Raw genomic sequence first — 12,158 nt, 5'->3', positions numbered from 1 at the left:
AGAAAAGTCAGAGGGCCAACAGTCAAGGGTTCTTTCTTTTTTGCTGTTTAAAATTTTTGTTAAGGTTTTTCCGCATACAGTAAGTTGTAGAAAACTGATGTAAATTTAAAAGAAAGAGACGAAAACAGCGACAAAAGAGAAAAGGAAGAGAAAGAAGCAGGAAGGGCAAATGTAAGAGAGAGAAAAGAACAGGAAAAGAAACAAAAGGAGTGAGTGGAAAAAGAAGAAATGAAGAAAAATAAGGACTTCTGATTTTCCATCTATCGGTTACATAGAAAAAAGTTATTTAAGACATTCAGTCCATGATAATGTCCCCCCCTTATACACTTTCTTTTAAACAAAATTTCTTAATATAGCCAGGGATTCGTTAGCTAAGTGTTTTCATTGAAGGGGTTTGGACTAAATGACTAATGGGGACCCCTTTCGGATCTACAATACTGTTATTCTGTTGGTTTCTCTGCCACCTGTGCTTATAAGCCACCTGGGGGTAGGGGGAGGGGGCTAGCAGTAAGATCAAGAGCCAATATATTTTTAATTAAATAATAATAATAATAATAATAATGGTAACTAAGAAGACAGACAAGGCAAATGAAACAGTCAATGCACCATCAAGGCTGTAAGGATTTGAGTAAAACCCAACCGAACAGCAGGTCAAAGGATAAAGAATCAGAGGGGAGACTCGTGCCTCTACTGTAAAGTGAAAATCAGTATTAAACTATTTGTTAAGCTGCCTGCCTGGAAACTTGGATGGATTTTCCTTTTGGGAATCGCTTCTAGAAAAATTAGCTAGTTTGCTCCTCCAAGTTATATAGAGAGACAAATCCTTAACTGGCAGGTCAGAATCTGTCCCCAGAGGCACAAGGGTGAATCAGCTTTGCCCTCGTGCCTTTCTGGAGACAGAACAACCCCAGCCCAGGAGAAGGCTCTGGACTGATCCAGAGTAGACCCACCAAAAACAATGATTTTGATGGGTTCAGTGCAGAGTTAAACTGTGGAACTCCCTGCCACAAGAAGCTCTGATGGCCACCAACCTGGATGCTTTAAAAGAGGATGAGACAAATTCACGAGGGAGGAGAGGGCTATCGAGGGCTCCCAGCCACGATGGCTGTGTTCTGCCTCTACAGTTGGAGTCAGAAATGCTTCTGAAACCCAGATCCTGGAATCTCCAGGAAGGGAGAGCGCTCTTGTGCTCAAATCCTGCTTGTGGGTTTCCCATAATGGGTTGGCTGCTGTGGGAACAGGATGCTGGACCAGATGAGCCCCTGGCCTGATCCAGCAGGCTCTTCTCATGTTCTTAACCCTTCCATGTCTCCATAAATCCCTCGTGAGCACATAGGACGGGAGTTTCTAGCGCTGGAGGCAGGTAGGAAGGAAGGGAAGCAGACGCCTTCAGAGTTTGCTTTCATGCCACCAGCAGAGGTCAGGATAAGCTTGGGAATCGCCAGAGTCAAAGTAGATGGGAGACAGAGAGAGAAGGGAAAGAGATGGTGGGTTTTTTTTGCCACTGGAGAATCATAGAATTTTAGAGCTGGAAGGGACTGCGAGGATCATCGAGTCCAACCCCCGGCAATGCAGGAATCTTTTGCCCAATGCGGGGCTCGAACCCACAACCCCAAGATTAAGAATCTCATGCATTCTTTTGCATTTTAAGCAGATAGGCTTTGCAGGAAGAAGAGTACTCTTGAGTGCCCATGCTAAAGAGGGGGGGGGGGACTTTGTCCAGCATGTCTGCCCTGGTGGGGATTGAACCTGGGGTTGTCTGAAAGTTGTAGTGAAAGGGGGGGGTTAAATCTGGCAGCCAATGTGCCCCTCGGGTTTCCAATAGTACCTGGGTAGATGAGTCTTAAAAGCCCTCTGTTGGCTATAGTGGCTCATTGACCAGAAGGAATGTTCAGTCGTACCTCGGAAGTCGAATGGAATCCGCTCCGGAAGTCTGTTCGACTTCCAAAACGTTCGGAAACCAAAGCGCGGCTTCTGATTGGCTGCAGGAATGTCGGACGTTCGACTTCCAAAAACAGTTCGTGAACCGGAACACTCACTTCTGGGTTGGCGGCGTCCGGGAGCCCAAAACGTTCGAGAACTAAGCTGTTTGAAAAACAAGGTACGGCTGTATTTAGCATGAGCGCTGGAAGTGTGGACTCGATTCTGACCAAATTAAGCCTCCTTTGTTTCCAGAGCTTTTTTGGACACGTCAGAAATTCAAGGGGCACATTGTTTGCCAGATGTGAAGTATATTGGCATTATTTTAGCTCCCCTACCCCTCTGCAACCGATCTGGGGCTCCTCTCTAAGCAGACGCCTTTGCTTGGCTCCAGACCAGCCCCCATTACTTCCGACATGGTTGGAAACTGGGCTGGTTCTTGGGGTGACGCAGGGTTGCCGTGTGTTCGGCAAACGGAAGCTTGTTTTGGGTGCTCCTACAGGGACCCCATTCCGTGCTCCCAAGGAACCCCATTCCGCCTCCGAGTTAAACCCCCTCATACGGGAGCTGTTTTTCATGGCAAAGTTAGAGGCACACGTTTGGACCAGGGCTGTCGCTATTCCTGCATTGCGGGGGGTTGGATTAGATGACCCCAGGGGACCCTTCCAACTCTACAGTTCTGTGATTCTGTGATCCTATTCCCCATGGCTTGTGGGAGAGCAGCAACATCTTGGTGAAATACTTCTGGCCTGAAAAGAGAGTGCCCCCCGCTTCTTGCCTCGGGCCTTTGCACCCTCTCTGCCTGCCTGCCTGCCTGTCCGTTCATCCCCATCTTCTCCCCCCGCCCTGGAAACTGGACCGTCTTGCATGCTCTCTTCCTGCTGTCTTTCTTTAGGTTCGTTTGCCAGCACCCTGCCCACCTATCAGAGGTCGGAGGTCATGCTTTTTATCATGAGCAAAGTCCCTCTTCCTTCTCTGCACCACCCTCTAGACACGGGGAAAGCTGGGTGAGGAAACTTTTCTCCTTCGCCTTTTACTCCCCTTTACCCCTTTTCCTTCCGACTGTTTGACTCTCTCCTTTGCCTTCCCCCACCCCCACCCCAAATCCTCTTCCCACAGCCTGTGATTCCTCTGTTGCAGGGGGTTGGACTAGATGACCCCTGGGTGTCCCACCCAACTTGGCAATTCTCTGACGCCTGCAGTTTCCACCAACTGGCATTCGGGAGCCTTGCCGCCTCCGCCATTGGAGGCAGAGCATAACCATTAGGGCCAGTAGCTCCTAAGGGTGTCATTTTGTGGGCACGAAGGGACCACCTTTAGGACAAATTAGAAGCCCATTTCACTAAGTGCTTGCAGATACATGGAGAGATTCTCTTCTCTGTCCACCAAAATGTTAACTTTTAAGTGCCACATTTGTGCTGTTTCCTCAAGGTGTCTCAAAACTGTCTGATGCCAGGAAGCACTTAGCAAAACGGCCCCGATTCTCATTTCTGTTTACAAATAAACAGCTCTTACCTTGGACTAATAGGAGATGTCTATTTAAATCTCCACTTGGGAGCTGGGAAAATGAGAGGCGACCCTTCAGGGAACGAATTAGGAGGCGATAGATATTTTGGTGGAAAGAACAGGCGCATCTCTCTATAAAAGGCTGGAGCCTTAGCAAGTCTTTGGGTTGCTGAACCCAGCCAGGAATAAAAAAACTTGCTGCATATTGGAGGGCGGGAAAAAAGAAAAGAGAATTATTGACGGGGTGAGGGGGGGGGTCTCCCCAGCAACTCACTGCTCCAACTCAAGATTCAAATTATTTGCAATTGTTTTGGAAAAAATAATTGACATTTAAAAATCAAGCCAATTGTTTAGAAACGGCTTCATGAGTATAGTTAACCTGCGTTAGTTTTAGAGAATTTACTGAAAAACTATTTCTTAATTTGTCTGAGTGGCATAGGCACTATCACCGTAAGAGAGAAAATGAGAAAGGCGGCACTTATTTCTTTTGTTACCTTGCACCCTTCAGCTAAGGAAATCCTGTTTCCATCGCTCTGTGATTTTGAGTTAGCTTCTCAGTGCGAACATCACCCACCGCCGGGCTTTAATCTCAACTTTTGCCTTTATAGGGAGAATAGGAATCGGCTGACGCAGATCATGCTTCTGAAATCCCTCCTCCAGGTAACCAATATGGTGCGGTTTTTCTTTTTGCGGGGGATTGTGGTGGATCATGACATACATTAATCCCAGAATCTGGGAAAGTTGCCCTATGGCAGGGGTGTCAAACTCAAATACATCGGGGGCTGCATCAGCAGTTTGGTCACCCTCAAAGGGCCGGTTGTATCTGTAGGACTATGTGTCCACTCTTTATTATCAAATTATTGTCACTGCATTCAATTATTACTGTTTTTTTGTAATAATGTAAGTAATAACTACCTCTGAAAGCAGAAACATAGTCAGAATAATGGCAAGTAGATATTCAAATGTACAATTATTGTACAATTTATTGAAAAATGATTTTTGGTAACTGCACTGGGTGGTGGAGGCTCGCTAGGGTTTCATGCAGGAGCTTTGCAGAGCTACTGGTACCTGGAGATGCTGGGGTCCTTCTGCATGCAGGACAGCTGTTCTGCCAGTGAGCCACCACCCTTCACCAAAGGGACTGGCTGAGGTTGACTCACTGGAGCTGCTCTCTGGTTCCAGGGTTTAAGGGCCAGAAGTATAAAGCAGCATCCTATGTTTCTGAGGAGAGGGAGAGGGATGGGAGGGAGGGAGGAAGGGAGGGAGGAAGAAAGAAAGAAAGAAAAGAGGGAGCAGGAGGGAGAGAGGAAGGAAAGAGGGGAGAGAAAGAAGAGTAGGAAAGAAGGAAGGGAATAAAGAAGGAGAGAAAAAGAAAGAGGGAGAGACAACAAAGATAAAGAAGGGAGGAGAGGGAAAGAAAGAATAAGAACGAGAGAGAGGAAGAAAGAAAGGGAAGGGGGGGTCGCCGCCTTGATTCAGCGCCAGAAAAGAGCATGAAGGGACCCAGGGGCAAAAAGCATTTCCCGTGCAGCGTGAGGCAGCCGGTGTCCGTTTTAGGAGACGTGCATAAAGCCTCAGAGTTGCACGTTCATGAGGCTGAGCCGCTGCTGAGCTCACGTTCATGAGGCTGAGCCGCAGCAGGAGGAGGAGGAGGTGAGGCAGGAGGAGGCGGAGGCGGCGGCTTGCCGGGTCTGTGCCCGGCAGCGCCATACGGAGAGTCCCAAGCCTCTGGGACGCAGCAGTGCTCTGTAGCACTTTGAATCCTCCTCCTCCTCCACGCGGTGCTGCTGGGTGCTTTGTCTGTGCTGCTGCCGCAGCAGCAGCCGTTTCCAGGCGCCGAGCCGTGGCAGGAGGATTCAAAGTGCTACAGAGCACTGCTGCGTCGCAGAGGCTCGGGACTCTCCGTGCAGCGCTGCTGGGCGCTGACCTGGCAAGCTGCCTCCTCCTTCTCCTGCTGTGGCTCAGGGCGCTCCACGCAGCGCTGCTCCGGCCGCCTTTCTACCCCCCCCCCCAGGCCCCAGCTGTTTGTCGGCGCTTTGTCGGCGCGGCGCTTCAGCAGCAAGGTCCCACTGCTGGGTCCCGCTGGCTGGGGCGCTCGGCGGGCCACATGACGAGGTCTGGCGGGCCGGATTTGGCCCCCGGGCCTTGTGTTTGACACCCGTGCCCTATGGTGTGTGTTGCAACTGAGTCAGGGTGGAGCTCCCTACTATATATAGTGTATATATACTAGTCTCATTCAGCCCGTTAAGAAAACGGGCGCTAGAGGTGCGATGGGGCTGCGGCCTTCCCTCCCTTTCTACTGGCGGGGCGCGCCAGTAACGCAATTAAACAAAGCGCTCTCCCGTCGTGGCCCGTGGCCGAGCGCAGACAGGGAGGGAAGGCCACGGCCCCGCCGCTCCTCTCACAGGCCAGGTAGGGTTGTCAGGAGGAGGCAGCGGCGGACCAAGATGGCGGCATCGGGCTCCGGGCCCGCGGCGGCGGCGGGGTGAGCCGGACCGGGCTCCTGCCGCCGCGGCCCCGGAGCCCGATGCCGCCATCTTGGTCCGCCGCCGCAGGGGAACGGGAGGCAGGGGTTGAGGGGGGGAGAGAGAGCGCGCGTGTGTACGTCCAGTCCCTGTGTCCGTGGGGCACATGCGCATTAGTGCGGACACAGGGACACAGGGACTGGACGCAGAGACACAGGGACTTTATTATATAGGATATATACACACACACATACACACTGTGTGTGTGTGTGTGTGTGTGTGTGTGTGTGTGTGTGTGTAATTAAATAACCTTTATTTTACATCATTTTACATTAATTTACATATAATTTAGACAATAGAATCATAAAGTTGGAAGAGACCACAAGGGCCATCCAGTCCAACCCCCTGCCAAGCAGGAAACACCATCAAAGCATTCCTGACAGATGGCTGTCAAGCCTCTGCTTAAAGACCTCCAAAGAAGGAGACTCCACCACACTCCTTGGCAGTAAATTCCACTGCCGAACAGCTCTTACTGTCAGGAAGTTCTTCCTAATGTTTAGGTATACACACAATACACACCACAGCATAGACACACTAACTTCCGATTCTTCTCACTGTGCTATTTTACACTTTGTTAAGCTATACAGAATTCATTATTATTATTTTGGTTTCCCATTTTATATCCGTAAACTTTTACCATGTACATTCTCTATTCATTCTAGGTCTGTCAGGAGATTAACATTCTCACTGTAATTTTTAAAATATCCTTTAAGTATCATCCAATCCTTATTAAGTTTCTGTATTGAATTTCCTCTTATTCTCCCTGTCGCTTTGGCAAGTTGTAAATATGCTATCGTTTTCACTTGCCAGTCCATTTTTGTAGGGATGTTTATCACCTTTCCAATTCCTTGCTATTAAAATCCTAGCCCAGGCATGGGCAAACTCCGGCCCTCCAGATATTTTGAGACTACATTTCCCATCATCCCTGACCACTGGTCCTGTTAGCTAGGGATGATGGGAATTGTAGTTCCAAAACATCTGGAGGGCCGGAGTTTGCCTATGCCTGTCCTAGCCGCTGTGGTTGCGTACATAAAGAGGGGTCTATGGTTTTTCTTAGTTTCCATGGACATAATACATAACAGGGAGGCTCTGTGATTCTATGAGGTTGGCGCCGGTTAAACGGAGATCTCTGTGTGCCTCGCAGGTCTCCACCGGCTTCCAGTGCAGCAACATGCTCACAGCTCTGCCCAGCTCCTTCCTGGACCGGCTCCTGTCGGCGGCTCTGATGGAGGACGCAGAGATCCGCCTCTTTGTCCTCCAGATCCTCATCAGCTTCATCGACCGCCACGGGAACAAGCACAAGTTCCAGACCATCAGGTGCACAGGTCTTTCCCTCCATTTGCAGGGGGGCAGGATGGGGGGCAGGAGCCGGGTCAACTTTGTGGGGTTGCAGCAAGACCCTGGAGCAGTGGTGACAAAGCTTTTAGAGACTGAGTGCCCAAATTGCAACCCAAAACCCACTTATTTTTAGCAAAGTGCCAACACAGCAATTTACCGTATTTTTCCGTGTCATTGAGCATTTTGGGGGAGGATTACCCAGGGATCAGGGACGCGGGTGGCGCTGTGGTCTAAACCACTGAGCCTCTTGGGCTTGCAGATCAGAAGGTCGGCGGTTCGAATCCCCGCGATGGAATGAGCTCCCGTTGCTCGGTCCCTGCTCCTGCCAACCTAGCAGTTCGAAAGCACGTCAAAGTGCAAGTAGATAAATAGGTACCGCTCCGGCGGGAAGGCAAACGGCGTTTCCGTGCGCTGCTCCGGTTCGCCAGAAGCGGCTAAAGCGAGATGAGCGCCGCGACCCCAGAGTCGTTTGCGACTGGACCTTAACGGTCAGGGGTCCCTTTACCTTTACCCAGGGATCCGGAGCTTTGGGGAGGGGGGAAATGCAGAAAATCACTAGCACCACTGGAAAAACGCGCTGAAAATCACTCGCATAAGCACAGCAAATTAAAAGAGGCCTGCTTCTTGGGAGAAAAGCAATGACAAACCTAGACAGCATCTTAAAAAGCAGAGACCTCACCTTGCCGACAAAGGTCCGTATAGTTAAAGCTATGGTTTTCCCAGTAGTGATGTATGGAAGTGAGAGCTGGACCATAAAGAAGGCTGATCGCCGAAGAATTGATGCTTTTGAATTATGGTGCTGGAGGAGACTCTTGAGAGTCCCATGGACTGCAAGAAGATCAAACCTCTCCATTCTGAAGGAAATCAGCCCTGAGTGCTCCCTGGAAGGACAGATCGTGAAGCTGAGGCTCCAATACTTTGGCCACCTCATGAGAAGAGAAGACTCCCTGGAAAAGACCCTGATGTTGGGAAAGATGGAGGGCACTAGGAGAAGGGGACGACAGAGGACAAGATGGTTGGACAGTGTTCTCGAAGCTACGAACATGAGTTTGACCAAACTGCGGGAGGCAGTGGAAGACAGGAGTGCCTGGCGTGCTATGGTCCATGGGGTCACGAAGAGTCGGACACGACTAAACGACTCAACAACAACAACAAGCACAGCAAACATGCGTCTCCAACTCACCCACAGCAGACTGCCAGCTGGTTGAGTGCCCACTCTGGCATGCGTGCCATAGGTTTGCCCCCACTGCCCTTGAGCCTCGAGGTTGGTGGGGTGGCACCCTTCCAGATTTGCAGTACGATACAGGCGCCGGAAAGAGTGCGGGGAAGGTGCTTGCCTGCTAGATTTCCATAGGCAGGGAGTTCCAAAGTGCAGCTGTGGGCACTGGATCACGTCCCTCAGTCTTGTTGTATTAATGAAACAAACTCATTTTAATTGGGGTTTGAACAGATGTGCAATTAATAATTGCTGCATTGAATTTTATCATGGGTCGTGCAAGCCGTTGTTCTGAATAATGCTTTTTTTAGGGGAAGGTAAGGTGGGCTCTGAGGATGAGTTTATGGAACCGAGAGGGCAGGGGCCTAGAAAAGTTTAGAAACCCCTTGTTTGTTGTTGTTGTTTAGTCGTTTAGTCATGTCTGACTCTTCGTGACCCCATGGACCAGAGCACGCCAGGCACTCCTGTCTTCCACTGCCTCCCACAGTTTGGTCAAACTCATGTTCGTAGCTTGGAGAACACTGTCCAACCCTCTCGTCCTCTGTCTTCCCCTTCTCCTAGTGCCCTCCATCTTTTCCAAGGATTCATCTCTTGTTTAGCCCAACTTTAATTTGAAATATTTTTACCCTTCCTTTCTAAGTGTCTAATTCTAATAATAATTTTGAGTAAGCTTCCTGCAGTAAAATACAAAACTTAATTTCTTTTCCCTTTTCTATCCAAACTAAGACTTGGATCTAGCTGCAATAAAAGCATAAAAGGGGGGAGTAAAAGAGAAGGACAGAAAGATAATACCTAGAAAGTAAAAAAAAAAATGATCAGATTCTTCATCTGTCCACTTTATAAAAATAATATTCACTTTGTCCAACCCATCACCCAACAAAGCCACTTTCCATAAACAAAAATTATTTTCAATCCTCAAATCCAAATATAATCATAGCTGCCAAGTTATCCCTTTTTAAAAGGGATTTTCCCTTATGCTGAATAGGCTTCCTCGCGAGAAAAGGGAAAACTTGGCAGCTATGAATATAATTACGGTATTTTTTTCCCATGCAAAAAAGTCTGTAGGAGGTTTGCAGTCTTCAAAAAATGTCAGCAATGACTTTGCTCTGATTTAAACCTGCCAATTTCCCCATCTCAGCTAAAAGTCTGTCAGTTCTAACAGCCGTTCCTCCAAAGTTGGTCATTTTTTCTTCCCTTTCATATATAACTCGCTGGCAACCTCCTTTGACAGGTAATGCCAAGGGGGTCATTTCTTCCCAGGTCTTGATATGCTCCTGGTGGCAGCTAAAGAAAGTTTTTGCCGTGCCTATGTTAATTCTCTTTATTATTATTTCTTTATTGCATTTGCAACTCCCTTCCAGGCAAGGCTGGGGGGCGCTGGGGGGGGGCGCTGGGAAACAGGGGGCACGCGCCGGAGGGATCTTTGCACCAGGGCGCCAGATATGCTTAAGACGGCCCTGCTCCCTTTTGCATGGGTCACCCCCTCCTCATTTAACCCCCACAACAACCCTGTGAGGTAGGTTAGGCTGAACCTTGGTCTCCCAGGTCAAAGCCCAGCATTGTGACCACTATGCCACGCTGCCTCTCGTTTCATCCTTTGCCATTTCACCACACAGCACCATCAGTGATATCTCCATCCTGAAGCTGAAAGTGGACAAGTGCTCCCGCCAGGATACCGTCTTCATGAAAAAGGTAAGGGGGGGGAAAGGCGCTTGTGGGTTTGCAAGATTTGCAGGTAGAAGGAAGTGAGCCAGACAGGTAGACATGTAGACATCAAGAGGGGGGGGAATCATTTCTAGCACCTTCCATGTGCAATGCCGCTCATCCACCATTATTATTATTATTATTATTATTATTATTATTATTATTATTATTTATTACTTATACCCCGCCCATCTGGCCGGGCCACCCCAGCCACTCTGGACGGCTTCCAACAGAATATTAGAAACACAATAAAACACCAAACATTAAAACTTCCCTAAACAGGGCTGCCTTCAGATGTCTTCTAAATGTCAGATAGTTGTGTATTTCCTTGACATCTGATAGGAAAGTGTTCCACAGGGTGGGTGCCACTACCGAGAAGGCCCTGCGCCTGATTCCCTGTAACCTCGCTTCTCGCAGGGAGGGAACCGCCAGAAAGGATCTCAGAGCTGGACCTCTGTGTCCGGGCTGGAAAATGGGTTGATACTCCTTCAGGTATACTGGGCCGAGGCACTACTGAGAACTGGTGCTGCTCTTGTGACGCTAGGCAAGAACGTTCCTACCTGGCTGCGGTTGAATGTCATAAGAACACAAGGAGAGCTTGTTGGATCAGGCCAGCGGCCCATCTAGGCCAGCATCCTGTTCTCACAGTGGCCGATCAGATGCTCATTATGGGAAACCCGCAAGCAGGATTTGCACCCAAAGCCAATCATATCCCCTCCTGTGCTATCCAGAAGCATGGCTGCCTCCAGTCATGGAGGCAGAACATGGTCGCCTTGGCTGGTAGCCCTCAAAGCATCCAGGTTGGTGGCCATCAGAGCTTCCAGTGGGAGGGAGTTCCACAGTTTAACTCTGCACTGAACGCAGACCCATTAAGATCATTGCACCCCAGCTAATATTTTTGGTGGGTCTACTGTGGGTCAGGCCAGTGCTGGAGACAGTCCAGAGCCCTCTCCTGGGCTGGGGTTGTTCTGTCTTCAGAAAGGCACGAGGGCGAAGCTGATTCACCTCTGGGGACAGATTAGTGATTCCTCTCTCGAAAACTCAGAGGAGCAAACTAGCTAATTTTTCTGTAAGCGATTCCCAAAAGCAAACACATCCAGGTTTCCAAGTGGGCAGGTTAATGAACAGTTTAATCCTGATTTTCAGCAATACTGATTTTTCAGTGTTCTGCGCTGCAGGAAGAAGTCGCTTCTTTTATTCATCCTGAATCTTCCTATAGTCTTCTGATATTCATTGCATGTTCACAGATTCTAGTGTTATGAGAGGGAGAAAAACTCTTATTATTATTTATTGAATTTATGTACGGCCCTATACCTAGGGGTCTAAGGGTGGTTCACAGCATAAAATCAAGATATAAAACCACAACACAATAACACCCCTCTCACACACAAAAAACACAATTAAAAAGAAAAAGGGCATAAGATGTCAATTAGGTCAACCAAAGGCCTGGTTAAAAAGGAATGTTTTTGCCCGGCACCCATGTGGAGGAGAGATTTGCCTCTCTCTCTCTCTCTCCTCTGCTCCCCCTCCCTTTTTTATTGTCCGGGTATGAGAATATCAATCAATCAATCAGTACCATCATGGGACGCGACAGGTGGAATTTTCTTTCTTGTAGTTTGAATCCGTTGCTCCGTGTCCGCTTCTCTGGAGCAGCAGAAAACAACCTTTCTCCCTCCTTTATATGACATCCTTTTATATATTTGAAAAAAGGATGTCATATAAAGGAGGGAGAAAGGTTGTTTTCTGCTGCTCCAGAGAAGCGGACACGGAGCAACGGATTCAAACTACAAGAAAGAAAATTCCACCTAAACATTAGGAAGAACTTCCTGACAGTAAGAGCTGTTCAGCAGTGGAATTTGCTGCCAAGGAGTGTGGTGGAGTCTCCTTCTTTGGAGGTCTTTAAGCAGAGGCTTGACAGGCATATGTCAAGAATGCTTTGATGGTGTTTC

At 48.7% G+C, this 12,158-nt stretch overlaps 1 protein-coding gene across 1 annotated transcript in view; it reads left to right on the top strand.

The window, feature by feature from the left end:
* EFR3B (EFR3 homolog B) overlaps nucleotides 1–12,158 on the top strand; it is a 58,965-nt gene that overhangs the window by 32,371 nt on the left and 14,436 nt on the right. Inside the window, 7 exon segments of the mRNA XM_060273201.1 lie at nucleotides 14–28; nucleotides 778–835; nucleotides 1,097–1,138; nucleotides 2,766–2,927; nucleotides 4,035–4,086; nucleotides 7,096–7,268; nucleotides 10,122–10,197. Of these exon segments, the coding sequence (XP_060129184.1) occupies nucleotides 14–28; nucleotides 778–835; nucleotides 1,097–1,138; nucleotides 2,766–2,927; nucleotides 4,035–4,086; nucleotides 7,096–7,268; nucleotides 10,122–10,197 (578 nt within the window).

The sequence above is a fragment of the Zootoca vivipara genome, chromosome 3, assembly GCF_963506605.1.
Source record: "Zootoca vivipara chromosome 3, rZooViv1.1, whole genome shotgun sequence".
Classification (NCBI taxonomy): domain Eukaryota; kingdom Metazoa; phylum Chordata; class Lepidosauria; order Squamata; family Lacertidae; genus Zootoca; species Zootoca vivipara.
The sequence above is the reverse complement of the archived record's forward strand: the minus strand, read 5'-3'. Positions and strand labels throughout refer to the sequence as shown.